This window comes from Somniosus microcephalus, chromosome 16 (genome assembly GCF_052327205.1).
Source record: "Somniosus microcephalus isolate GS21.2 chromosome 16, FLI_Smic_1.0, whole genome shotgun sequence".
In the NCBI taxonomy this organism is placed as follows: domain Eukaryota; kingdom Metazoa; phylum Chordata; class Chondrichthyes; order Squaliformes; family Somniosidae; genus Somniosus; species Somniosus microcephalus.
This window is the reverse complement of record NC_141002.1, coordinates 33,625,841-33,653,275: the sequence shown is the minus strand read 5'-3', so window position 1 is coordinate 33,653,275 and position 27,435 is coordinate 33,625,841. Positions and strand designations below refer to the sequence as shown.

Below are 27,435 nucleotides of genomic sequence, written 5' to 3'. Positions count from 1 at the left end.
CAGCGGGCTAAGGTTCTTGAATATGGTGAAAGAACAGATCTAAATTTCTTCTCAACCCACTTTTTAATTTTCAGTGAAAATATTAGAAAACCATTCACACTTTTTCAGCTTTTTTTTTAACGGGCTAATTACACACTGGCTTAAAGGTTGAGGTTGCTTTTAGCGAACATTTGAGTCATTTGCAGATTTTACTAAGTTGTGTTGATTTTCAGACAAGAATGAAAATGGGTGAAGAGGTTTTGAGCTTATAATAATTTGGCTCAACTGTACAATAGTTTAAAAAAAGGTGTACCACAGACTGGAGCATATTTCAAACTCATGTTACACCCCGCTGTTCCTAAGGTAACTCCCCACTTCTTTAGAGGAAGGAAGGAAGGAAGGAAGGAAATGTAGAGTTATCCCATTCAACATTTGATCACATCCCTGGAACTGACTATGGTCATGCTGCATTGACGAGAGGTTTTCAAATAAGTTGCGTTCATGCCCATTTATACACTTATTAATGTGCATCCGGCCTCATTTTGAGAGCTTAAACAGCACTTGTGCAGGAAACATTGGTTCTATAAAGAAATAAGTATTTGCAGCTGAATCAGTGATAAAGTCATAAAACCAGCGCAGAAATTACAAGAAAGAGGGCAGAAAGAACCTAGGAATGTATCCCATTCTTGCATTAGCAATTCCAAATATTAAATGAAGAGCACTCTTTACTTTTTATCTGAAAAGCATGCATGAAATATCTTTATCTGAACTCCTATTGGTCAGAGAATGGTGAGTGAGATGGGTGAACTTCGCCCTTCAAGTTACTTCATAGAGCTGGTTTTCAGCCAATCAATGTTAATCCTTTTAAATTTAACTCTGATTACCTTCATCTTGTTCTATTACAATGTAATAAGTTTCTAATTTATGCATTTCTATGAACTACATATAGTTGTTAATAAGGTATGACAAATAATGATGGCATCTGTAGTGTTTACAATAAATTATTGCATATTTTGTTAAAATAACTGATATTCCTAACCCTGAAACAACTTAATATGCCATCTTATTGGATAGTTTGAATTTGCATATTCCTTAAATAGTCCAAACCAAAAATTCAATTGTCACATTTGATATTTTTAATACGAAATAGAGCTGGTACAGAGAGCGCTGACTGATGCCTCTATCATCAACAACAACTTGCATTTATATAGCACCATTAATGTAGAAAAATGTCCCAAGGCACTTCACTGAAGCATAATCAGGGAAAACTTGACACCGAGCCAAAGAACGAGATATTAAGATTAAAAGTTTAGTCAAAGAGGTATTAAGAAGGGTCTTAAAGGAGGAGAGGTGGCGAGGCAGGGAGGATAGGGAGCGTATTCCAGAGCTTATGGTCTAGGCGGTTGAAGGCACAGTCAACAGTGGGGTGAAGGAAGTGGGGGATGCACAAAAGGCCAGAGTTAGAGGAATGCAGAGTTCTCGGAGGGTTTTAAGGCTGGAGTAGGTTAGAGAGAAAAGGGAGGGCGCGGTCATGGAGGGATTTAAAAACAAGAATGAGAATTTTAAATTGGAGATGTTGGGGGACTGAAGCCAATGTAGGTCAGCGAGCACAGGGGTGATTTGTGAACGGGACTTCGTGCAGGTTTGGATGCATGCAGCAAAGTTCTGGATGAGTTGAAGTTTATGGATTGTGGAGGATGGGCAGGTCAGGAAAGCATTGGAATAGACAAGTTCGGAGTGACAAAAGTAAGGATTTGGTAATAGATGAGCTTAGTCAGGGTGGGAACGCGCATGTTATGGAGGTGGAAGCAGGCGTCTTTGTGAGGGAGCAGATATGGGGTCGGAAGCTCAGCTTAAACAGAATGCATAGGTTGTAAACAGTTGGTTTCAACCTGAGACAATGGATGCAAAATGATGGGGAGGGAAAAGAGTTTGCGGCTGTGGCTGAAGACCATGTCTTCTGCCTTCCCAATGTTTAATCATTTGGACTATGTATCAAAATCATGTTTGACATGTTAAAAATTATGGAGACAATTTGTATATCCTGGCCTGCACATGTTAATTTATAATTAGCTCCTTTTCATTTGTTTGCTTTTTGTATGTATTATTGTGTGCATGTATATAATTTAAATTATGACCTTTGCATTGGTGAAGGTTTTAAATGCTACTACAGCCAATAACCAGGGGGCATAGATTTAAAGTAATTGGTAGAAGGATTAGAGGGGAGTTGAGGAGAACTTTTTTCACCCAGAGGGTGGGGGGGGTCTGGAACTCACTGGCTGAATGGGTGGTAGAGGTAGAGACCTTCACCTCTTTATAAAGTACTTGGATATGCACTTGAGGTGCCGTAAACTGCAAGGCTACAGACCAAGAGCTGGAAAGTGGGATTAGGCTGGATAGCTCTTTTTCGACTAGCGCAGGCATGATGATGACAATGCCAGAGGATCTACAAAACATTTCATCTGACTTCCAAGCATCACTTATGTAAAAATCACTTTAAAATCCCTGACACATGCAAATGCTGGAAGATCAAACTACAACCACTGTAGGACTTTTGGTACAGTGACGCTAGTTTTCCAGCAGAATTCTTAATGAATAATATTTCAAATGGCCTTATATGAATGGTTTATCAGCACAGCAGTCTGACATTCCAATGCATAAGATCCTAATTATTTAGGAGGAATCTCCGCAGCAGTGGGGGAAAGATCCCACACCCAGCAGACTGGAATAAATGTCTCCTTATTCCACCTTTCAAGGCAACACATGTTGGTGCTTCAAAGCACTGTTGCTACAATATTTCATTTGATAAATTACTGAGGTCTTGGTCTAACAGGTAATAGGAGACCAAGGACCCATTTAGTTCCTAGCACATGATTACTTCGCTGTACAGGCTAGAATTTGGTCTCAAACTAGCTTGCTCCTTTAAGGAGTGAAATGTCTTCCCAGTTTTCAAAAAGTATGCCTCTTTACTTTCAAAGAGTGCACAAGATGTATTTGAGTAGATTTTACGAATTCGTGCAAATGGCGAGAATCTTCGACCATTGGGAGTGCACATCGGGAATTTGTGCTGTGGAGATCAGTGGGCCCCACAGGATCTGCCATCCATTAATTTTAATGGGCAGAAAATCTCGTGGGGCCAGCTAATCACCATAGCTTGAAATTCCGCTGTGTCCTCCCAACAGGCAACATTCATATTGTAGCGTCAGTACGTAAAATCTACCTTTACGTGCAAATTACTACTGTTCAAAGTATAATTCAAGAAATATACAGACAAGCGTATTTTTGAAAGGAAGGTTTAATGCGTCACTCCTCAAAGAAAAGATGCTACAGCGAATCTTAAAAGATCAAAGCACAACTATTAAAAAGGAAGAACAGATACTTACGTTCATTCCTCAAATAATTATTGAGAAGTTGAAAAAGTGGAAAGGTGTCCCAGGAGTCTGGGGGCTGTGCTTCAAGGGTTGCATCCATGTCGACAGCAAAGAGTGACCAAAATATCTCTGCATGCTCCGCCATTAGATCAGGCCACCAGGCAAAGGCCTACGAGACAATTAGCAAACTTCAGATCAAGGTTATAAAATGACAGTTAGGCCAGACAATTCTTAGATCCGATCTCCTCGTTGCCACCTTCCATGCTGTTTCTGCAAATAGCTCGCATTAAAAGAAATGAGGGGATGTGTAAAATGCTCCTCTATTAAAAAATTTCCATCAGAAATGTATATATCCTTCTAAATTTGTAAAACCAAATGCAGAATTGTGGTTTTCATTTGTCCAAAGCCAGCAGCAGTTTCAAGCTTTACAACAGTTTACATGGACAACCCACCCTCATTGCTTTTGTCACATTTGCTTGACTGGAAATTGTCTGGCCTTACATGGAGGCTATTGAAAAAATCTGAGTTATTTCATCAATGCATCATGCATGATAGTGTGGTATCTACAGGATTTACACAAAATGTAAATGTGCAGTTAACTAGATTAAAATGTAGTTATATGCTGCATTAACAACTGATTCGTGCATAGCTGCTGCTTCCTAAGTGTAGTGGGCTGGCTGTTACAATGGGTTGGCTAGAAAAGGAGGTTAAAAAGGCAATAACTTTATTCTCATTCTGGTTTCCTCAGTTTAGCACCATAATAGACAGGAGGTTTAAACACTGTGTTACATAAGTACTTCCCATTGTAGAATTTTAACATTCCAATTCCATCCTCTTCCAGCCCTTTCTCCCCACCCTATGGTCATAAATGCAAAAAGTAAGTCTAGGTCTGGTAGACGTAGCTTTTATTTTCTGCCATGTGCTATACTGATATTTCTATCCAGCTTTTGGCTTGAGAGAGTGATGACAATAATTTACTGTTATATGGCATCTTTCAATTTTAACGTAGTGAAACGTCGCAAGGGGAGTTATGGGCACTGATCGGAAGTTGACTGAACGTGTGCTTGGAGAGATGTAGCAATACTGAAGGTTTTATAAAGCAAGTTCGAGAGTGTAGAGCATCTTGACTGACACAGATGGAAGTGGGCGATGCCAAGAAGAACAGTGAGTGAAAATTGGGTACAGAGTTGGAGGAGTTGACGAGGTAGGGTGGGAACTTACATACGGCGGGGTGGGCAGCAATAGCGACTGGCAATCTTTTTGGTGGAAAATTTTGGTGGCCACTTTATGAGGCAGGAGTGTCACGATAAGTCACACCATACCATTTGACTTTCTCTTACACCTCAAAACTACCTGAAAATGGCTGGTTCTGCACAGGTAATCCAAGCCTTAGAATCTCATCCTCCACCTTGGTGGGTTACATTTCCTGATGAATTTAAGGTGCCACAGTGGTGGTCACTGGCCTTTCTGACATATTTGTTTAGGTAAAACCATTACTAGAGAACTGGAAACAAAATTATGTTTCTTAAACCAAAAATGTACTGTAATGCATTTTTATTGATGATTAGTTAGGATTAACCATGCTTAATGATTTTACTGATCTCAATAAAAGAGCTGTTGAAAATTTCTATGTTTATTTACAGACTACATATACAGTTACATATTCTATTTTGGTCAGTTTAGGAATATATGGAGCCATAAACAGGCAGAAATAGAAGACATTGTGAGACTCAGTTTTTGCTAGCGCCTTAATTTAACTCAGGAAGATCCAGGCGAATTGGAAGGAATTAAAAAATCTTCTGCCATGGTGGGTCCTAGTACAAATAACTCGCTCGCAATTGAATTGACCATTGCTTATTTTCTCTCCCTCTGCCATTTACTGCGCCCATGAATCCCAGCTTCTACAAAGGTGCCTCATACACTAATGGGAAAAATGGGGGGAGAGGAGAAAGGGACGGGAATAATAATGTGGGGGCAAATGCAGATTCATGCTTGCTGCAGATATAAACTGCAAATGGGACCCTTGCTCGTTAATAATTATCGTCATTAGATAAGACGCATCTTGCCCATGTTGCAGTCCACTATAAAATTTGGACTAAAGTTTCATTTATTAATAAACATATACTGAGCATAAAAAGTTAAAATGAACCTTTAGTTGTTCTTCACCAGTGAAGTACTTGCCAATTTCAGATCAAACAGGCCAATTAATGTAATGTCTCATCTGAAGGTTTCTATAGAATATGGTTTGTTGAGGATAAAATGCATTTAAGATTTCAGCTGTGGGATCCTCCAGCTCCATATTGCAAACTCAGAGGAAGGGGAAGGATATTGAAGACTACTTCCCTGTTCAGATATTGCCTTTTTAAAATGATTATAAACGGAATGCATGCCTCGTCTATGGTAACAAACGCGAAGAAATGCCCAATGGTGGAATCCCCGCTGATCACATACCTCTCTTCCCTTTATGAATCCGCACATGTGAAAGTGTTTGTTGAATAAAAAAAAATCCAAACATTTAAACAAAAGTTAATAGCTGTAATTTGAGAATCACATCATGTATCCCTGTAAACACAAGATGTCCATCCATTAACCAACGTTGCATTTGCATCTTCCTCTCTGTCCACCCAAAGTCCAGCCATTGATCCAATTGTTCAGAACCTTTGTACTATGAGCTCTTACAAATGAAGTGTTGTGTGAAAAAGCACTTCATGCAATGCAATTAACCCCCACGTACGTTTCCTACAAAATGTACTGTTAAATCAGTTCCATTCTGCAGCCAGTATACGCAGGAGGTGTTAACAGCCAAGAAATGTAATAAATATTTTCCATTAATAGTTCTGATATTTGCTGAATTTTTTTTTATAGTTTCAATTAAATACAAGATTAGTTGCTTCTTGACATTGTCACATTTTAATCATTTTCTAATACTAATTATTGCATAATAGAATAACTGAAATACAGGCAACTTAATTAATCTAGGTTTAAGAGTCATGGCTGAAACTTTTTGTTGTTATAATATACTGCTGTGTGCAGGTTTTATATATTCCAGAAATATACAAGAGTGTAGGTTTTATATATTCCAGAAATAATTAGCCTGGCTTGTGCCTAATCTATTTAGCATTTATGTTTTCTTTGTCTTCAAATTTCCGTGGCTCATTCTAGCTGTGTAAATTCAAAGACAAAGAAAACATAAATAACAATCAAATTCGGCACAAACCAGGCTAATTATTTCTGGAATATCAACATTGTCTGCTTTAAATGCACGACAGCAGGTGCCATACTCCAATTGAAAGCACAACAACTGCATGAGATACTTTAGTCTTCCATTATTAATTGCCCGACTCCGCCCCTGCCTCAGCTTATCTGCTGCTGAAACCCTCATCAATGCCTTTGTTATCTCTAGACTTGACTTTTCCAACACACTTCAGGCCAGCCATCCAAGTTCTACCCTCCGTAAACTTGAGGTCTTCCAAAACTCACCTGCCCATGTCCTAACTCACACCAAGTCCTGTTCACCCATCACCCTTGTCCTCGATGACCTATATGGGCTCCAGGTTAAGCAACGCCTCAATTTTAAACTTCTCATCCTTCTTTTCAATTCCCTCCACGGCCTCGCCTTTCCGTATCTCTGTAATCTCCTCCAGCCCCACAACCCACCGAGATAGCTGCGCTCCTCTAATTCTGGCCTGTTGAGCATTCCCCGATTTTAATCACTCCACCATTGGTGGCCGTGCTTTCAGCTGCCAAGGCCCTAAGTTCGGGAACTCCCTCCCTAAACCTCTCCACCTCTCTACCTCTCTTTCCTCCTTTAATATGCTCCTTAAAATCTACCTCTTTGACCAAGCTTTTGGTCATCTGTCCTAATAGCTCCTTATGTGACTCGGTGTCAAATTTTGTTTTATAATGCTCCTGATCTTATTAAATGACGGAGTAGGCTCGAGGGGCCATATGGCCTACTTCTACTCCTATTTTTTATGCTCTTATGTGAAGCGCCATGGGACGTTTTACTATGTTAACAGTGCTATATAAATACAAGTTGTTGTTGTTAATGATTTGAATGATGTTACAATTGCAGACACAGTCTGGGGCGGCATGAAGACTTTTCACAAGTTCTACAGGGGTCCTACAGTAAAGGACATGTTCCCTCCCTTTAACAAGACAAATGTCAGGGATACGTTGCAGTGTGAAACAGCCTATGTTTTTAAATGGTTGCTTGCTATTCATTTTAGGGTGAAGTTAACTTTTGATTCATCAATTAATCTGAATTCAATTAGGAATGTTATCTCCTCTTCACAATCAACATCAATTTTGTATATAGATAGAACATTCAAGATCAGATTGAGAAAGAAAGAACTTCATACATATAGCGCCTTATCACATTTCTCAAACATCCCAACGGGTTTCGTATTCAACAAATTGCTCTCATTGTTTTGTAACAGCAGTTATTTTGCACAGCAAGCAGCAATGAGATGAATCTGTTTTATTGGTCATGTATGAGGGAATAATGTTGGCTAGGACACCAGGAGAATTGTTCCGTGGGATCTTTAATGTACATCTGAACCACTGAAAAAGGCAGAATGGCCCCTCTGACAATGCAGAACTTCCTCTTGCATGTCAGCATAGATTATGTGCTCAAGTCTTGGAGTCTCTTCCCTTTCTGGCTCTCGTGCTAGCTGACATTTAAACTGTTTCCTCTCCTCAGGTACTGTCCTTTCAGAACCATCATCAAAACCCACTTCTTCAAAGAACACAACCGTAACTCTTCAGTCCTTATAAACCTTGCGTCATCTCCAAAGTCCTTGAACCTGTGGTCACTTCACTAATCCGTACCCATCATTCCCGCAACTCTATGTTTGAATTTGTCCAGTCAGGTTTCCACCCTTGCCACTGCCTTCAGCCATGTAGGCCCCATGCTCTGGGCTTTTCTCCATAAATGCCTCCACCTCTGCTTTAAGACCCTCCTTAAAATCCACTTCTGACCAAGCTTTTTGTCACCCCTCCTATTATCTCCTTTAGCTCAGCTTCCATTTGTTGATTACTCTTCTGTGAAGCGATCTACATTTTTTCTACAGTAAAGGCACTATCTATGAGCAAGTTGGTGTTGTTATTGTTGTGCCGCTGAAATCCGCAACCGTCTGACTTGGAGATGAGAATGTTACTAGCTGAGCCAAGCTGACAGCTGAGTGAGGTTTCTTAAAATGCATCTCCACAGGATATCAGATGCCTTGTTTACAATAAGACCCTGCCTTGGAAGGCTCCGATATGAACAAACATGAGAACTCCAATACAGCCAAGACAGCCGGATGTTCAACCCTTTCAGCATTCAGGATAAATGTATTCCCAAAACCGACAAGCTCAAACGTGACCCTAAATGGATTAGCAAACACATTTAAAGTGAGACAAAGAGGAAGAACGCCATGTACAAATCCTGCAGGTTGAAAGGAGAAGGAACCCACTGGGACGAATACAAGAAATTATAGGAGCATGTTAAAAAGGTGATCATACAGGCAGAGAGAGACCTGGAAAAAGCAAAGCAGCTGAGGTTAAGCACGAGAGTAAAAAAATATTTCCGTACCACACAGCAAAAGGGCAATCAAAGAGACAAAAAATGGACTGGAAACTGAGGAAGAGCACAAAATAATTAATATCCTGAATGATTACTTCCTCCAGCTATTCACAAGGGAAGACTGATGTTCCGCACATCTCCTCAAACAGAGATAACCAAAGTCAAATCAACAACTTGGATATAAATGAGATGGAAGTCCTCAAAAATCTAAAAGGGTTCAAAACAAATAAGTCACAGAGATAGATAGTATTTAGCTCAGAGTACTGAAAGAGACTATGGAGGAGATTTATGAAGCACTGACAACCATTATTAGGGAGTCACTGGATGCTGGGGAGGTACTAGTAGATTGGAAACAGGCCAATGTGGTATCCATATTCAAAATGAGGGATATAAGGGCCCAGTAATTCCAGTCCCAACGCGTGAGTACGGACGGGGTACTCACACGTGGGCCCGTTGGAAGTGCCAGATTTCAGCATGCGCGGGAAACCGGCATTTCCTCCAAGGGGTTCAGAGGTCCAACGCGTGCGCGCAGGTCTCTGCGCGCACGTGTTGAACTTCCTTTTTTTTGACAGGTTTGCCCGTGTGTAAGGGCCTCAACTTTTTAGAAATGTAAAAAGGAGACGTAAGGACTTGATTCTTTAAGGTAAGTGGTCTATTATTTAAAATTGTAACATTTTTTCCACAGTTTTATTGTTTTTAAGGACTTTACAGTAAGGTAAGTGTATTTTTAGACCCGATTTCTTAAAAAATTATTTTTTTCAAAAATTTGATTAATTGTTTAAAATAGTTTTTTTTAAAGTTATTTATAGTTTATTTAATTAGTGGGATGTTTTTTAAAATTTTATTTAAAGTTTAAGTAGTGTTTTGGGCGCCCGTAGTTTTCATGAGTTTGACAGTTCTTACTATCAAACTCATGAATGAAGTTTTTCCTCCCCTGATTGGCTGCCCAGTGCTCACCTGATCCCAGCCGGCACTTCGAACTAACTACGCCACCAGTGACAGGAATTCCAAGCAGGCCCAGGCTTCAGCTGTCGGCGCGCCGGGTAAGTGCACATCGGGGGCTTGCACGCGCGGCAAGCCCCCGAACCTAATTTCTGGGCCAATAGGTACAGACACATCAGTCTCACATCTATTCCATGTAAACTAATGGAATTGATTATCAGGAGCAAGCTAAAGAGTTTCTGTATAATAATAACCTGGTAATCTAGACTTGACTATTCCAATGCACTTCTGCCTAGTTCTACCCTCCACAAACTTGGTTATCCAAAACTCTGCTGCCCGTGTCCTAACTCGCACCAAGTCCCACTCACCCATCTTCCCTGCGCTCACTGACTTACATTGGCTCCCAGTTAAGCAACGCCTCGATTTTAAAATTCTCATCCTTGTTTTCAAATCCCTCCTCCCTTCTCCCTATCTCTATAATCTCCTCCAGCCCTATAATCCCCAGGGATCTCTGCACTCTGCCAATTCTCGCCTCTTGAACATCCCGATTTTAATCACTCCACCATTGATGGCTGTGCCTTCAGCTACCTAGGTCCTAAGCTCTGGAATTCCCTCCCTCACTTCGCTTTCCTCCTTTCCTCCTTTAAGACGCTCCTTTAAACCTACCTCTTTGACCAAACTTTTGGTCATCTGCCCTAACAGCTCCTTATATGGGTTGGTGTCAAATTTTGTTTTCGCTAATGCTCCTGTGAAGCACCTAGGGTCTTAAAAGAAGTGGCTAGTGAGATAGTTGATGCATTGGTTTTAATTTTCCAAAATTCCCTAGATTCATGGAAGGTTCCATTCGATTGGAAAATAGCGAATGTAACTCCTTTATTCAAAAAGGGAGGGAGACAGAAAGTAGGAAACTACAGGCCAGTTAGCTTAACATCTGTCATAGGGAAGATGTTAGAAGCTATTATTAAAGACGTTATAGCAGGGCACTTAGAAAAGTTCAAAGTAATCAGGCAGAGTCAACATGGTTTTGTGCAAGGGAAATCATGTTTATTTAAGTTCTTTGAGGAAGTAACATGTGCTGTGGATAAAGGGGAACTGGTGGATGTACTGTACTTAGATTTCCAGAAGGCATTTGATAAGGTGCCACATCAAAGGTTATTGCGGAAAATAAAAGCTCATGGTGTAGGGGGGTAACATATAGGCATGGATAGAAGATTGGCTAGCTAACAGGAAACAGAGAGTAGGCATAACTGGGTCATTTTCTGATTGGCAAGATGCAATGAGTGGTGTGCCACAGGGATCAGTGCTGGGGCCTCAACTTTTTACAATTTATATAAATGACTTGGATGAAGGACTGAAGGTAAATTTGCTAAATTTGCTGATGACACAAAGATAGGTAGGAAAGTAAATTGTGAAGAGGACATAAGGAGGCTAAAAAAGGATATAGATAGGTTAAGTGAGTGGGCAAAGATCTGGCAAATGGAGTATAATGTGGGAAAATGTGAAGTTGTCCATTTTGGCAGGAAGAATAAAAAAGAAGCATATTATCTAAATGGTGAGAGATTGCAGAGCTCTGAGATGCAGAGGGATCTGGGTGTCCTAGTGCATGAATCGCAAAAGGTTACTATGCAGGTACAGCAAGTAATTAGGAAAGCTAATAGAATGTTATCATTTATTGCGAGGGGAATTGAATACAAAAGTAGGGAGGTTATGCTTCAGTTATACAGGGCATTGGTGAGACCACATCTGGAGTGCTGTGTACAGTATTGGTCTCCTTATTTAAGGAAGGATGTAAATACATTGGAGGCAGTTCAGAGAAGGTTTACTAGACTAATACCTGGAATGGGCGGGTTGTCTTATGAGGTAAGGTTGGACAGGCTAGGCTTGTATCCGCTGGAGTTTAGAAGAGTAAGAGGTGACTTGATTGAAACATATAAGATCCTGAGGGGTCTGGACAGGGTGGATGTGGAGAGGATGTTTCCTCTTGTGGGAGAATCTAGAACTAGGGTTCACTTTTTAAAAATAAGGGGTCACCCATTTAAGACAGAGATGAGGAGAAATGTTTTCTCACAGAGGGTCGCGAGTCTTTGGAACTCTCTTCCTCAGGGGGTGGTGGAAGCAGAGTCTTTGAATATTTTTAAGGCAGAGGTAGATAGATTCTTGGTAAGCAAGAGGGTGAAAAGTTATCGGGGTTAGGCAGAAATGTGGAGTAATTGGATCAGCCATGATCTTATTGAATGGCAGAGCAGGCTCGAAGGGCCAAGTGGCCTACTCCTGCTCCTAATTCGTATGTTCATATGTTTTATTACATTATAAAGGTGCTGTATAAGTTGTTGTTTTTGTTGTAGTAAACAGTAGCCAACATGGATTCAGAAGAGGAAGATCACGATTGACCAACCTCCTTAACTTCCTTGAGGAACTAAGATCTCAACTGGACTGTAAAAATCACCTTGATATAGACTTTGAAAAGCCATTTGACAAAATCCTTATGGAAGTCTTTAGTCAAGCTCAAAGCTGTGGGGATTCAAGGTAGAACCTGGGAATGAATAGGAAACTGGTTGAAAGGTAGCTAGAAATGAGTACTCATTACATGAATTATGTTGAGTTGGGCAGGCTGGGGAGCACCAAGATGGGTGGACCAGAGCTAGGCGTTTGGACCACTACTGTTTCTCATTTACATAAATGAACTGGATTCTGAAACTCCTTGCAAAGTGGTCAAATTTGCTGATGATGCTAAACAGTTCGTGGGGTAATGGGTGGGTAGGTGGGTGGTGGGGGGAGGAGGGGGTTGGGGTACAGGGATGCCACCTCTGGTAGGACGTAGTCCCAGATGTTACATCATATGATCTCCTGCCTGCAACTGCCCCACTTGTTCAAACAAAATTTTCTCCCCATCTCCAATGTTTTTATAAAATAAACAAGTGTTAAAACAAATGAAAATGCCCCAAGGAGTTTCAGTAGATTCAATGCTCGACATGTTCAACCAATGCAAAGCAGCAATCAACAAAACCAACTACGTGGACAACACAGTTGAATAATCATCAAAGGAAGTTATGAGTAAACTGTACAGTGCTCTGGTCTGACCACACCATAAAAACTGCATCCAGTTCTGGCTGCCAAGACAGAAGGGAGACATTCAAACACTGGAGGCGATGCAGAGAAAAACCACGAGGCCAATTCCAGGTGTCATAAATTTGAGTTATGAGGAAAGATGGGAGAATCTCAGACTTTCTAGTCTGGAAAGAAGGTGCCTGCGAGGTGATCTTACAGAGTTAAACAAGGTAATAAATGGTATGGAAAAGGTAAATCCGGAATATTACTTTAAGTTAAGTTGCGAGAATTGGACAAGAGTTTCAGGGCTGATATTAGGAGGCTCTTCTTCACGCAGAGAGTGATTAACACTTGGAATGGACTTCCTGGTGAAGTGGAGGGTGAAAAACCCTGGAATCATTTAAGAAACAAGTAGATGCTACAATGGGGGTGATGGGGCGTGGGGAGCTGTAGGGCATTTCTGAATGGCTGAATCAATATTGGCCGATTAGTCTTCTTCATCTGTAATTATTTGTGATCTTGTTAAGATCTTTTGAAAATATTAGTTCAAGAAAATGACCCTGTTTCCAGCATAATACCATGATAATTTCTGGTTGTTCTAAATACTAATTGATGAAACCCGGCACTGCTGGTAACAATGGGGGTGGGGGGGGGGGGTGAAGTGGGAAAGAATACTCTATGGTTGCAGTGGCTGGCTTGAGTCTTTAATTTGAGCCAGTGTGGGGCTGGTTGCTTGTGGATATTTTAGCCCCATTGGTTATGTTGTTCAGATTAATAGTTGTACCTGCAGAAATACATGTCATTTCCATCAATCAAAACCCTGGTTTGGGATTAGCCCAGCAGTATTTCAACCCTCATTCTTGCTTTCCATGAACCAAATCCTCAATAAGGCAATAAAGCATGTGATTAACTTCATTATAATTTGTAAATACAGTACTCTGGTTTGAGAGTAGACTATTGACACTAATGATGGTGCACAGTGCTCCAACATCTCAACTTCAAATCGTAGATGTATCAGCTGACAAAACTGTAATTAAAAATTGCTCAAAACATTGACTTATCAATATGCATAATCTTTTACCTGCTCAAATGTTTTTTTAGCCTGTCCTTAGGATAGGAAAACAAAGAATCCCAAGGAAAAATGTCATTTATCACAAGGTTCAAAGCATCATTTTAACACTGTCTACACATGGATATGAAAAACATTTGGATTCTGGAAGATATAAATGGAATTCAGTATTCAAGAGGTTAAACCTATCTTGTAGATATTTTAAAATAAATGTGGTTTTGTGGAAAGATTTTTTTTAAAAAGATTATCAATACCTAGTATTTTCAACAAAACATGTATCTTAATTATTTGTTTCATAAAATTTGGTGGCATTTAGGCACATTTATCTTAAAACTTTTTGTTTCACTGTGACAAACACTTAACATGTATTTGAAGAGGAACCAATTGAAGCCCAGTCCTCTTTAAAATGAAAATTGGGCTACATTGAACATCCTGGCAGCGAAAGGGATGTATGGTGAGGATTGGTGCTCTTTGGCCTATTCGCTGTAATTCTTTCCTTCCCCAGTAAAGTAAGTAACTTGGCTTTTACAAGGCCATTTGCTAGCTTAATGACTAAGTACTCACAAAAAGCTATGGATGATGGACTAATGTGGCAGGCAGAGTGAGGTGAAGCAAACATCTTAACCATTTGCAGGGCCAAGGTGCCCAATGACATTTCACCCCAATAATGGCTACTCAAGTTAACAGTGAGATTTATTTTTACTTATAATAACTACACGTGGAAAGAGCCATGGCTCTGAACATCACAAGTAACAAGACAGCTTGCACATAAGAACCTGAAGCCAGAAATGTGTTGCTGTGCAGGAAATACATTGACAAGGGGGGGGGTGGTGATTAATGCATGAGTCAGTCATTTTAATAGTGGTGATAAGAATTGCTGGATTCAAATCAAGCTGAGAAACCATGAATTATAAGATGAGTGCCATTAATACTTTGATTAAGTTAACGTGCTCCTAGCTACCACTACAGTTGGTCAGGCTAGGGGGTTAGATTTTCAACTTGCCGCACGGGCATGATACTGGCATTGTGGATTGGCCATCCGTTATAGAAACCACCTGGTTTTCATTTTTGTTGAAATCAATGGCAACAAAAAAATCAAGCAGTTTCTATGACAGGTGGCCGATCCGCACAGTTTTATACTCGAGCAGCAAGTTGACAATCTAGCCCAGGGTGTCAAATTACCTTTTCTAAAATGGAAACTGTATGAGGTATTAGCAAGATTCAGATGACAAATGACGAGTGTTCTCGTTAATGACATATCTGTTTCATTGAGGAAAAAACAAACCTCACCTCTGAATGGTGTTCCTCATTTTGCTGAAGTACCTCAATGCACAGTTCTGCCAATCGAATCACATCTTCCAATCTTCTGGCAGGAGTTCCTTGGTTTAAGGTCTCTGTTGTCATCAAATGAAAAGAACTTCAACACATCTATCTATGGATGTTAGGTATAAAGTGTTACATGCAAGAGCGAGCAAAGACTTCAGCATAAAACTGCACAAACAATAGCAACTTACAAACAGATCATGGTAATATTTTAATTTGGCTGAAAACACAAAGAATTTTAGAATTATTAACAAAACGTTGCTTGTTTATATGGATGTGCCAGAGAATTGAACAGCGTTTCCACTTAACCTTCAGTGGCAGTACTTGGATGAGGAATTCAATACTGTGTAGACCCCTTACATTCTTCCAATGCTCTGTTGGAAACTAACATTTTAGGGCCAATAGAAATATAAAGGTACTTGGTCATCGTCCCATATAACATATTCTACCTACCAAGGGCAGGAAGCAGCAAACATAACAGCTTGTTAATTCCTGATCATACGCAAATCACAGGGAAGCGGTATGATGGGAACATATTCCCATGGTTGTTTACTCCTGATTTTCAGGATTGCATATATTACCTACTCTGTGTGAGAAGTCGCCCACACAGTGGGCTGCCTAAGGCAACATTCACATTAGCTTCACAGCCGGCAGTAAGCTAAATGGTGCCAGCATCCATCTAGGTGGATCAGTTCTTGGCTGCAACATGAGGGCAGGGGATTTGCACTGTACATTGAAGGTTTCTCACCCATGAACTAACTGCCAGATTCACAGATGCTTCACTGGGGCTTATACCTGGTGAAGGGAGGAGAAAAGAGGGCCGCCTTCTTTGGCACTGAAGGGCACCTTCCATAGAATAAATCGGTTCAGCAAGCCTAGCAGCAGAAAGTTGGCAAGGTGAATGCTGTCACCAACACACAAAGGCCCTTGTTCTAAGTGTGCAAAAAGATGGTAGACATGATGAAAATTGCTGAGGCAAAGTCCCAAATTTCTTTCTGCACTAAGTCGCTGCCCCAAGTACCCATGGCGCAAAGCATTTCCTCATAACCTGCTGCCCCACCAAAGCACCCGGGCCTTTGGCCTGCAAGAACAGTCTGCCAGCATTGTCTGTGTTCCTGAGCAAGCCAACACTTCACAGAACCCAGCATCAATCTCTCAGACTGTCACAATTAGAAGGATAGCGACACCCACCCTAGAGGATGTAGGTAGTAATCTTGAGGAGTCAGCGGCACATGTGTACACGAGGGGCAGCAAGCAGTGGTGGTGTTAGAGAAGAAGCAAAAACCAACTGCAGTGCCTTGGGAATCAGAGCGCACAGGACCTAGATATAAAAGGAGACTGCAGTCTGAGCAGGGTCAGCTACAGGAGTCATTTGTGTCTGTCCTACGAGTGTGGGGGATTCTATTAGCTGCAGTTGTGTCCTGTGCCATTCAGGAAGCTACCAAGGAGTGCTTAGCAACTCCAGAGACATATGCAGCAGAGCACCCCCCCCTCCCCAGTCAGAGGTGTAAAGCCAGTTGGAGTATCTCTAGTGAATGCTCACGGATGTTGCAAATAGATCATTAGCTAGAGCCAAAAAGGGAAGGCTTGGTCTGCAAGCAGCTATCCTTCCAGTTTGGCTGAGCATAGCCTTCAAATAAACCTGTTACAGGTGACTGTCTCAAAAAGAAAGCACTGTGGCTACTGCCTGGGAGGTGAGCACTGACATGCAAGATATGGTGTTGGTGGTCACTGACCAGTTAGATGTTGGTAAGAGTCAAACCACTTTCTGTTCATGTAGGCCATAATATTGTGCCTCGGGGTCTGAATGGTCACAAGTACTATCAATGATCCCATGTACCTTGGCAAGTCTAGCAGTAAAGTACGGCTGTGCAGCTGTATGCTGTTGCTGTTAAGAGAGGCAGGGGAATTGTTATCTGCTTGATACACCTATGGACAGATACTGCTGATGTCCCTTTCTCCAGCCTGGAAAGGGTCAGAGGCAAAAAAATGAAGGGCTCTTGACTGCCACTGGCAATGTTGTCCCTATGGTGCAGGTTGGCTGCAGGACTCCTTGAAGCAGATCACACAGCTATGTAACTGCGTCCTGGGTGGACCAAAGCCTGCGACGGCAGTTCTGCTCTGTTATTATCAGCTGTGCCTGGGTCTATAGATACAATTGGCGTTATATTGGCGAGTGCAACTATTTTGCCATTGGTGCCAGCTGATCTCCCTGGCATCCATTCTTTCCTCCTCTTCATCTTTTTCTATTAAATCCAATACGAAGCAGCAATGATATAAATTCACATAATGTACAGGTTCATGGCAGCAAAAAGAAATGAAGAATGCAGCTTTGAGAGATCTGCTCAAGACATGCTGGCTGGCCTTCAATGCTCATTTGAAATGGACAAGTTGAGTGTACTGCATGTGTGGTGGAGGGAGCCCGAAAGGTCACAGGCTCCTCTATTATGCAGCTGTCAGAATGAGATTTGAACTGCTAATGCAGCCCTTACACATTCTGTGTGGAAGAAGTCAGGTATTTAAAGTTTTAGAATGAGTGAAAATCAAGTGAGTTAAGGTACCACGTTTTCCATCTCTTGCACGCACACATCCCACTGACATAAGTACTTCTTACTCACAGGGACTTCCAGGCTAATATAACAAATGTTCATCATAAAAGGCTTTGTCCATCTCCATCTCCCTGTCTGACACAAGACATTCTGTTATTGCACGGTGTTTTGTCTAGTGGCCCTGAAGTCATCCAGCTTCAGGCAAGCCTAATCATCAAGAATTCCAAACTGCTGTCAAATCTACATTGCAGTGTCTTGGTTCCTCTTCAGCTGGCAGGGTAGACACATGAATCACCTACACCTCTGCCACAACTGTTTGATTAGCCAATGGGAGTCATGCACACTGCGAGGTTAGAGAACAAAACCTTCCCACCCACCCTTTACCTTCACAAACGTACAAAGGTCATCCCACATAGAGGAATATGAGCTTCAGGTAAAGGAAAGACTTTGTAGTTCCTTTTCCAGTGATGTCAACTGAGTGGTTTTATTAGTGCATTACTGAGAAACATCACCCACCACCAGCTTTGTTCACAAGCCTGTAATGAAGGAACAGGAGTAGGCCATTCAGTGCCTTGAGCCTGCACCGCCATTCAATGAGATCACAGCTGATCTGTACCTCAACTCCATTTATCTGTCTTTGCTCCGTATCCCTTCATACTTTACCGAACAAAAATCTAGCGACCTCAGTCTTGAAAGCTACAATTGTCCCAGCATCCATAGCCTTTTGGGGGATAAGTGCTTCCTGATTTCCCTCTTAAATGGACTGGCTCTATTTTTAAGATTGTGTCCTTCTCATTCTGGATTCCCCCACTAGAGGAAATAGTTTTTCTGCATCTACCCTATCAAATACTTTGGACATTTTAAACACCTTGATCAGATCAGTCTTCTATATACAAAGGAAATGAATTTCCAAAGGAGCTGCTTGGAAAGCTGAAGCAATTTTAATAAAGTGTGCTCTGTTTCTGACAGCTTTGAATCCATGATAAGATAGGCTAAACAAATACTGTCTCATTAAAATATCTAGCTTCAATTATATAATGATCATTAACCTTTTGACAGTGTAAGGAATCTGTCTCCATTTATGCTTCTTAAGACTATAATAGAATCTTTGCGCAATGTCCAAAAGCCTCATATAACTGGAATTCTCCAGTTCATAGTATTTAGAGAATAGTTCTTAACCCTTTGAGGCCTGCAATTCAAAAGTTATTAAAAAGCAAACTGGTTTTCTTCCGATTTTGAGGTCCCCATTCATTTACAATTCCCTCACAGAGGGGGCATGGAGAAGCCTTATTCCCAAGGTTCTGCCAACCTATCTAACTGGCTACCTAGACTCACTCAAGTGGCCATGGGTCGCTTACTTGAGTTTTTCCTTCCTTACTGAGGGACTTACCTCAACTCTTAATTGGAACCTTTGCTGACCGTTTAGATATTTGAGAATTGCAATTCCGAATGCACACTATCACTACTGATGCATCAGGTTTTCACTTCAGTGCAGTATTCAACATCCTTTTTAGTTAATGGATATCAAAAGCTGCCTGCTATTATCATCAAGACCATTCTATGTTATGGCAACAAAGATTCAAACTAAAAATTACAAACAGAATTGTCACTCAAGTGGATTAAGACACAGTAGCATGCACTAAATAACAGACATTCCAAGCACATCGACTCAGCCCGCAGTCTATGACTGCGCTGCCTCTATTTAACTATTCACGTACACAGCATCTACCAATGTAATGAAAGGTCAAATGACAAGGCTGAATTAAATCTGCAAAACTAGCAGGAAAAATTTCAATTTCTTTTTCATAGTAAGGAATAACATTCCCCTTTTCAAACTATGAACCTTTGTCTTCCATCGGAAGTACAGCACAAGCCCGATTTTAGTGGAGTGCCCAAGAACCATCCAAATATTCACACTGACCTGCAGTTAATGGCCCATATTGGGTGAAATGTTAGTACTGCACTTTCAGAACCAATGTAACACACAACTTAATGTAAGTGTAGAATTGTTCATGTTATCTTCCCTTGATATAGTTAAATAGCATTTTAAAATAACCTTGGGACTGTACAATCAATGCATTAAATCTAGCTTATTTTTTCTCTTTCATATGATGTGCATTTTCAACATCTTCTGCTTTATTGCAAAGTTCTACTGACCGTTAGGTTCTATTTTTTGTGGCTATTCCTCCCTCTCCTCTTCACTGTTGTTTTAAGGTTGTAAACCATAATGTGCTTCTTGCACTGATTCCCACTAGTTGTTTATCTATTATTATTTGACAAAGAGATTTAAGCACTGTGTTTAATTACACATAGAACTTAATGTTTTGAAAAGGCTAAACCTGGGTGGGCAAGTTTTGCAAGACTCCACCCCTGACATGGAGCCTTTCTAGATTGGGTGTGGATCTCAGAATTGGAACCTATAGTATTAGAGTCCTTTCGCTGACTCACGGTCCTGCCTAGTGAGGCTCCATACAGGCAGCCTTGTCTCGCCTCGCAAAATTAAATCTTGATGCCAGCAAGAAATTGTTCTGATGATGGAAGACCTGCCTATGTAATGTTCTGGAAAGCCAATCAGCTTTGCTCATTCTATGTACTCTTGCTCATGCTGATCTTTGTGGACTATATTTTGCTTCTTAGCAAAAATGTAGATGTGAATAAAGTGAGGATGAGTGCTTGACATTCACCTCTACCTTTTCACTAAAATGACTGAGAAAAACATATCCCTAGACTCTTAGCCAGTCTGAGCACTGCTTAATCCAATACTGTTCATGCTTTGAGATGTTTGACAATGCGATATGTCACTACATAAGTGCAAGAGTAGCTTTTTTCTCATTTCTTTCTTATTGTTAATACTCTGTAGCTCTTTACACCTGGCAGTTTTAGTTCTTAGACCCATAGCATAAGCTATTCCAAGTCAATTAGAGATACCTACAGTCACAGTGCATCAATCCCATTGCTAAAAGTCACAAAAAAAACATTAGTGTGAGCTATGAAATAAGCACTGACCTTGGTTATAAAGCATGATGTGAGTAATGCTATGCTCCCAAAAGGCACATTCTAGTGAGAGTGTTACATAGCTGACACTAATCTCTACTTTAGCATCATTAGCAACAGGTTTAAAATCCAATTATCTCTGCCCATTGCCAGCTTGTTAACACTAACCTTTAAAAAAGTCTAGTCCCCAGAAATACTTCTCAATGGAAGATAGTGATAACGGAGCCCTCTTTGGAGTTGATTCTTGTGCAGCGGAGGAAAAAAGCTCATCTTAAAACAGAAATTGATGTTAAGAGATCTCCTTGGGATTTTGTTGCGATAAATAGTGGACAGCCTTGGCACATGCCTCGCAAAAACAAAGTGGCTTTCTGCCACAAAATGGGATAAGAAGGCACTGGGTACAGAATAAACATATCTCGGACATGCAGAAGCCACGCAAATCAACCGCACTAAGCACCAACTACACAGTCAAAGGCTGCCGGACACATGAAAGAAGCAATTACAGTACTTGTGTTCTGTTTAGAAATGCCACTTTGCTTCAGATCGGACACACTCGTCTGCTTTTTGGCTGGCAGAAGCTGCCATGGAGGCTGCTTAGACTTGGGTGACTGCACTGTGATATTCAGGCGAAGAAGATGGGTTTTTAATATATATAAAAAAAAGAACAAGGGAGAGAGAACAAACAATAACCATGTAATAGAATAATGAAGAGGCTGATGCAAAGGCAAGCAATGAGGCATAAACACACAATATCTTAAAAAGAATGCACTTTGCTGAGTTGCACTAAGGCCACTGGCTCCAGGCATCCACAGCAGTTCAATTAACAGCCCCGGCAATATAATGGAGTGTTGGTAAAAGGGCACTTTTAACAGATGTATTAATGGAAATTTGAGTCTCAACATAGCTGTTCAATTATTGTGAATACTTCAGACACAAGCATGGACAAAATAATAAAAAAAGCACTTAAATGTGCAAATGGATGACCTGTACAGAACAACAGGCGAGCTAGAGCACATTACGAGGCTGCAATACAATTCAAAAGGTGCAGCTGAAAAGATAAACTGGAGACAGCGAGGCTCAAGTGGTTGATGCAAGTGCTCAACTTTGGAATAAATACAAAAGTAACATTACTTTTCAATATTACTCAATATAATCCACGGGACTGCAGTGTGAGTCACATGATACAATACCACTGCTGTCTGAGCTGTGTGACACAGTTGAGGTGCCTGCTAATGGAGAAATATTTCTCAACATATATTATATATTTATATAACACATCTTACCTTGCGATATAAACAGGATTACACAGACCTCGAAGTGTTAATACATTTCACCGTAACTATTAGATTGTGTGAAATCTATGCAATATTACTTGGATCCATTATTGTAAAATGATGATGGGGTTGGGAAATTTCCCCAAGAGTACCACTGGATGACAGTATTTGGACTCCATAACAGACTTTTAGAATGGTTTTAATTGCCATTTCGGGCTCTGTAACCATTTTATATACAGAAAATGGTTCTACTATATTTTTCTGGGATGGAATCCATTTTGAAGTTTGACTGCAAATTGCAGCCATTTTGTCATGGAATAGGAAGTGGGGTAGAAGAGAGTTTATGGCCTCGGGCATATCAAATTCCAAGACAGGGAGAGCTATGGTACATACCATTTTTCAGTTTGTAGCACGCTATGCATCATAAGCCAGAATTGGAAAAAAATAAAATGCTAAGTAATAAAGCAGAGGAATTATAGAGTGCGCTGAGAAGGACCAATTAGATTTATAGAGATGGCCCAGCGGCACAGTATGTTGGAATTCTGACCAACCTTAGGCAACACATTGTATTTTCACTCTCAAGATTTCCTACGTGGCGAGTTCTCTATCTCAACTGGAAATTTTGGGGAGGGAGAAATCAGAGAGCAAGTCAACCAGGGCCAGTCTCAAGCACCACCTACTGGCCATGAGCAACTGAAAAGAACAAAGGCCTAGAAGCAGATCAAGTGCCCAATCTCTGCTGGGATGGTTGAATGGTGCAGAGCAGCCTGAAGAGTGGGGAGAAGTAAATACATATATATATTTTTTTAAAGTAAGAATTATTAGGTTTAGAACAAAAAGATTAAATAAAATACAAAATAAGTAGCAAATAAACATACACTAAAACACAAAGGCCTAGAAATTCACTTGGGCGCGGGCAGCTCGCTCGCGCCCAAAAGTTAGCGCTGGGCGGGGAGGCATTAGCGCACGCCGTATATTCGTCTTCTGCGCCCCAATTCGGAAGCGGGTGCTATACCAGGGTGTGCCCGCCTCCGTTTGGGGCGCTGCAACTGAATATCGGCGCGCTAGTTGCCGCAGCGCCACCCGATGCGGTGCGGCAGGCTGCGGTACTGCAGGCCTCCTCCTTCTCTTAAGGGGGAGGTGCCTGCAACGGCCGGAGCCCCAATCGCGAGTGCCGGCAAAAGAGCCCGGCACAACAGAGAAGTGCCGGGCTCCACGGAAACCAGCCGGCAATGCCGCGGGGGGGGGGGGTGGAGGAGGCCGGGGAAGGAGGTGCGGGCAGGCGGCCGCCAAAAAAGCGGCCGGCCGCACCTTCAGCTTTAAAGCGCCCCACTATGGCAGCAGGACGGCCCCGTTTTCTGTTCGCTGTTTGCGCCCGCTTCGGAGGAGGCGGGCGCAAATAAATATGGGGATCGGCGCGGTTTCGGGGCGTTACGGGCCACCGCGCACACCGATGATGTCATCGGTCCCGGCGCAGCGCTAACGGCTACCGCCGCCAATACCGCTGCACTCAATTTCCGCGCTACCACCCCGCCGGCGCAAAAGACCTCTTTAGGCGCTAAGTGGGCGCAAGGCCCACTGAATTTCTAGGCCAAAGTTTCACATTATCGGGCCAGTTGGCTATATTAGTTACTCTACTCTTTATTTGAGTGCATTTATTTGCACAAAACGAAAAACTGCTTAACAGCATCGTCTCTTCTGACTGAATTGTTTCTACTGGCACGGGAATTCAGCTCAGTTATCCAGTCAGTTTACAAGGTTAGGGCACACATTTGAAGAGTCTTGAATAATTTGCCTTTTGCAATGAATTACTGTCCGGCAGCTAATGAGAAAGATTCTTTCAATTTTATAATACTGGAAGAAGACAAGCAGGAAGGTGTGGTTCCAGAGTGTTGACTCTATAATGGATGACACCCTATGGAACTTCAGCCTGCTTTCAGTATATCATATATTATGGAATCCCAAGTCCAAATGAGGCTATTTTTTCCTTTCAAATAACCGTAGAATTCTATCTTAGCAATATATATCTTTATAGCCGTCGCGATTCCTCTCATGGCTGCAGCACCATCTGAAGATTAACGCAAGACTTTTAGTGTGACTGTGTTACATATTGATCAGTCTTCACAGAAAAAACTCAAATTTAATTAAAGGAAGAAAAAAAAGACTTGCATTTATATAGCGCCTTCACGACCACCAGACGTCTCAAAGCACTTTGAAGTGGAGTCACTGTTGAAATGTGGGAAACGTGGCAGCCAATTTGCGCACAGCAAGGTCCCACAAACAGCAATGTGATAAAACCAGATAATTTGGTTTTTTTGTTATGTTGGTTGAGGGATAAATATTGGCCAGGACACCGGGGAGAAATCCCCTACTCTTCTTTGAAATAGTGCCCTGGGATCTTTTACGTCCACCTGAGAGCGCTGACGGGGCCTCGGTTTAACATCTCATCCAAAAGACAGCACCTCTGACAGTGCAGCACTCCCTCAGCACTGCACTGGAGTGTCAACCTAGCTTTTATGTGCCTAAGTCCCTGGAGTGGGACTTGAACCCACGACCTTCTGACTCAGAGGCGAGTGTGCTACCAACTGAGCCACAGCCGACACTAAGGGCTGGATTTTGTGAATGGAGGCGAGTTGGAGGCGGGACTGCTGCTTGTCGTGTCAATGTCCCGCCTCCATCCTCGCCTGACCATTCAGAGGGATTTTCCCCGATTGAGCCTGCGGGCTCAACAGGCCAATTCGGGAAGAAGTCACTGACAGATCATGTCAACGTCAGACGTACTATCTGTCAAGACTTCTTGAAAGAAGAAATGACAGCGTTTGACAGCTCTTTGAAGCTGTCAAACACTGACATTCTCTTTAGTTTGATGAGTCTTTGAGGTGAGGACTCATGAAAGATTGCAAATTTGTAAATTTCAGATGTCTGATGGATCGGAGTGTCCATCAGCCATTACCTGAAATTGACAAGCAGGATGTCGGCTCTCCCGATCCTCCGCGGCTAAAGGCTATGGAAGGAAAACAAGGTAAGTGAACACTTTTTTAAACTTATCACTCACCTTGCATACTTACCACTCCACACTTGCACCCATCACTCACCTCTACATCTTACTTCCAGGTGCCTCCGACCACTGCAGACCTCCTCCACGTCTCCTCCAACCCGACGAGGTTCTCCGAGGTCAGGCAGCCTTCACCTGTGAAGGTAAAATGGCACTAATCCTTTTTTCTGCCTGTTAACTACCTGTTAACAGGCAGTTAAAAGGATTAAATGCCTTTCCCGCCTCTAGGAGATGGGACCCGAAGCTGCACATCTTCCCGCCTCCTGGCAAATGGGCACGGAGGCGGGATGGGGGCAGGTTTGCCATCCACCCCCACTTTCTCCGAGTTTACCGGCTGTCCCGCCTCCATGCCCGCCTCCTCGGGGCTTGGAAAATCCAGCCCTTACTTAGACTTACTTAAAGGTAAACTTACTTTTAACATATGACTTTTTATTCCCCAAAGAGCACTCTCTTTGGGAGTATTGTATTATACTAATATAAGAGATCTGCCTTAACTGCCCCCAAGAAGGATCTAGATCTCACTGTAAAGCCCCTGTCCCAGTAGGTTTAGACCATTGTAGCTGCCTACAACCAGGAGTTCCTCAGTTACCGGTTAACAAAGCTAACATTTATCAATTTTAAGTTACTTCAAACATTACTGTTGATATATTTCCAAGCGTGGCCAATAAAGGAATGCTAATATAACATCTATCTATTATTATTATTATATAAAGCAGTTGGTTTGTCTGTCTGTCCGCTATACACTCAAAAGTTATAGAGCGTACCTACACATATGTTATAAAAGAAAGCTGATGATCAGGGGAGTGTCATAGGCGTATTTACTTTTTGGTCAGACAAAAATTGTTCGGACAGTATACAAAAAACGTTCAAAAATCCGCTCATTTGCGTTGAGTGACGTGATGGTTGACCAATCCTACAGTTCAGTGACCTGATGGTTGACCAATCGGTGCGTCACGGGCGGGACCTAATCCTGCAGCCTCCCGAAACTTCGCCGCCATTTTTTTACCTGCTTTTCCTCAACAGCGAGCGGGGCAGCTGCGTCGGCCCGCCGGAGCGGGAGGTGAGTTGGGGTCACTCGGGCCGGGCCTCACAACTGCTCGGCCCGAGACACAGAGCAGGGGAGCGGCAGCGGGCGGCCATCAACCACGCGGCCCGAGACACAGAGCAGGGGAGCGGCAGCGGCTGGCCGTCAACCGCGTAGCCCTCTAAACTGCCCTGGCAACGCCGGGCCCCCCCAGCTAGTTCTTAATAGAGTTATACAGCTAGTCCTGTTACACCATTGATAATAATTTGCATTGTTTCTGGTTTCACGATCTACATAAACCCATCATAACCTCACTTCTATCTGGCATCAAGCCCTTGCTTCCTATTTCTCTATTGAATCAGCAATCTCTTCATTTCCTTTTTAAATGGCTCAGCGGAGTCTGCATTCAGTGTAGGGTTGGCACCTAACCAGGCCAACTTGAAATTGCCAGTCCTACTAAGACACAATATTGTTTGGTTTATTAAGTAGCCCACTTCTGGTACAAGTAAGAACTGAAAAAGAATATTGTGTCAGCCTAGACAAGTAAGTATCAGCAGGCTATTCACCTGTAAAGGGCATCACAGGCAAGCCTAGCCTTGTCCTCACCCAACATCCACACACTTTCCAGCAGGGATCACTGGATAGCAAACAGGAATAGGAACCATGACAGATTTTTCCACTTCCTAGACCAGGGATACGAAGACCAATTGTAGTGACCTAACTGCTGCCTGGCAGAGATCAGCCTACAAAGCACAGATCGAGAAGCAAACCTTGGAATGCCTGGTCTCAATGTCTTGCTACCACACCACATGATGCAGTTATACACTACGTTCCTTCCCCCCACCCCCCCACCACCACTTAAAATATTTTCCTTCCCAACCTTGTCCCATTTTTCATGTCCTCTCCTAAAGGTACTCAAGTACGGTTCTACAAGTGTTAACAGTCTTCCCGTGCTTTGCCCAAGTGGGCATTTGTCATGTCTGAACCTAAACAATGAGGACAACATTGTTTTGACTACAAAGGGCATCACAGATGAGCATGATCCTATCCTCACCTGATGTTTACATGTGCTCATTTTCCCCATCAGTGGGCCACTGGACAGCAATCAGGAATGAGAGCCCTGGCTGATTTTTCTCTCAATAGTCAAGAGGACATTTAGGATAATTGGAGAACACCACTGTGATCCTGGCTGAGGTCAGCCAACTCAACACAGATGGAGAATAAAATTTGGTACTTTCTAG

At 42.0% G+C, this 27,435-nt stretch overlaps 1 protein-coding gene across 12 annotated transcripts in view; it reads right to left on the bottom strand.

The window, feature by feature from the left end:
• cadps2 (Ca++-dependent secretion activator 2) overlaps positions 1 to 27,435 on the bottom strand; it is a 983,842-nt gene that overhangs the window by 163,633 nt on the left and 792,774 nt on the right. For 11 of the 12 annotated variants that reach the window (XM_086008788.1, XM_086008779.1, XM_086008781.1 and 8 more), the window contains 2 exons: positions 15,266 to 15,369; positions 3,363 to 3,519 (listed from right to left, as the gene is read on the bottom strand). In XM_086008788.1, the coding sequence (XP_085864914.1) occupies positions 3,363 to 3,519; positions 15,266 to 15,369 (261 nt within the window). Of the gene's footprint in view, positions 1 to 3,362; positions 3,520 to 15,265; positions 15,370 to 21,349; positions 21,455 to 27,435 lie in introns of all 12 variants that reach the window. The other variant, XM_086008791.1, reaches the window with a different exon arrangement.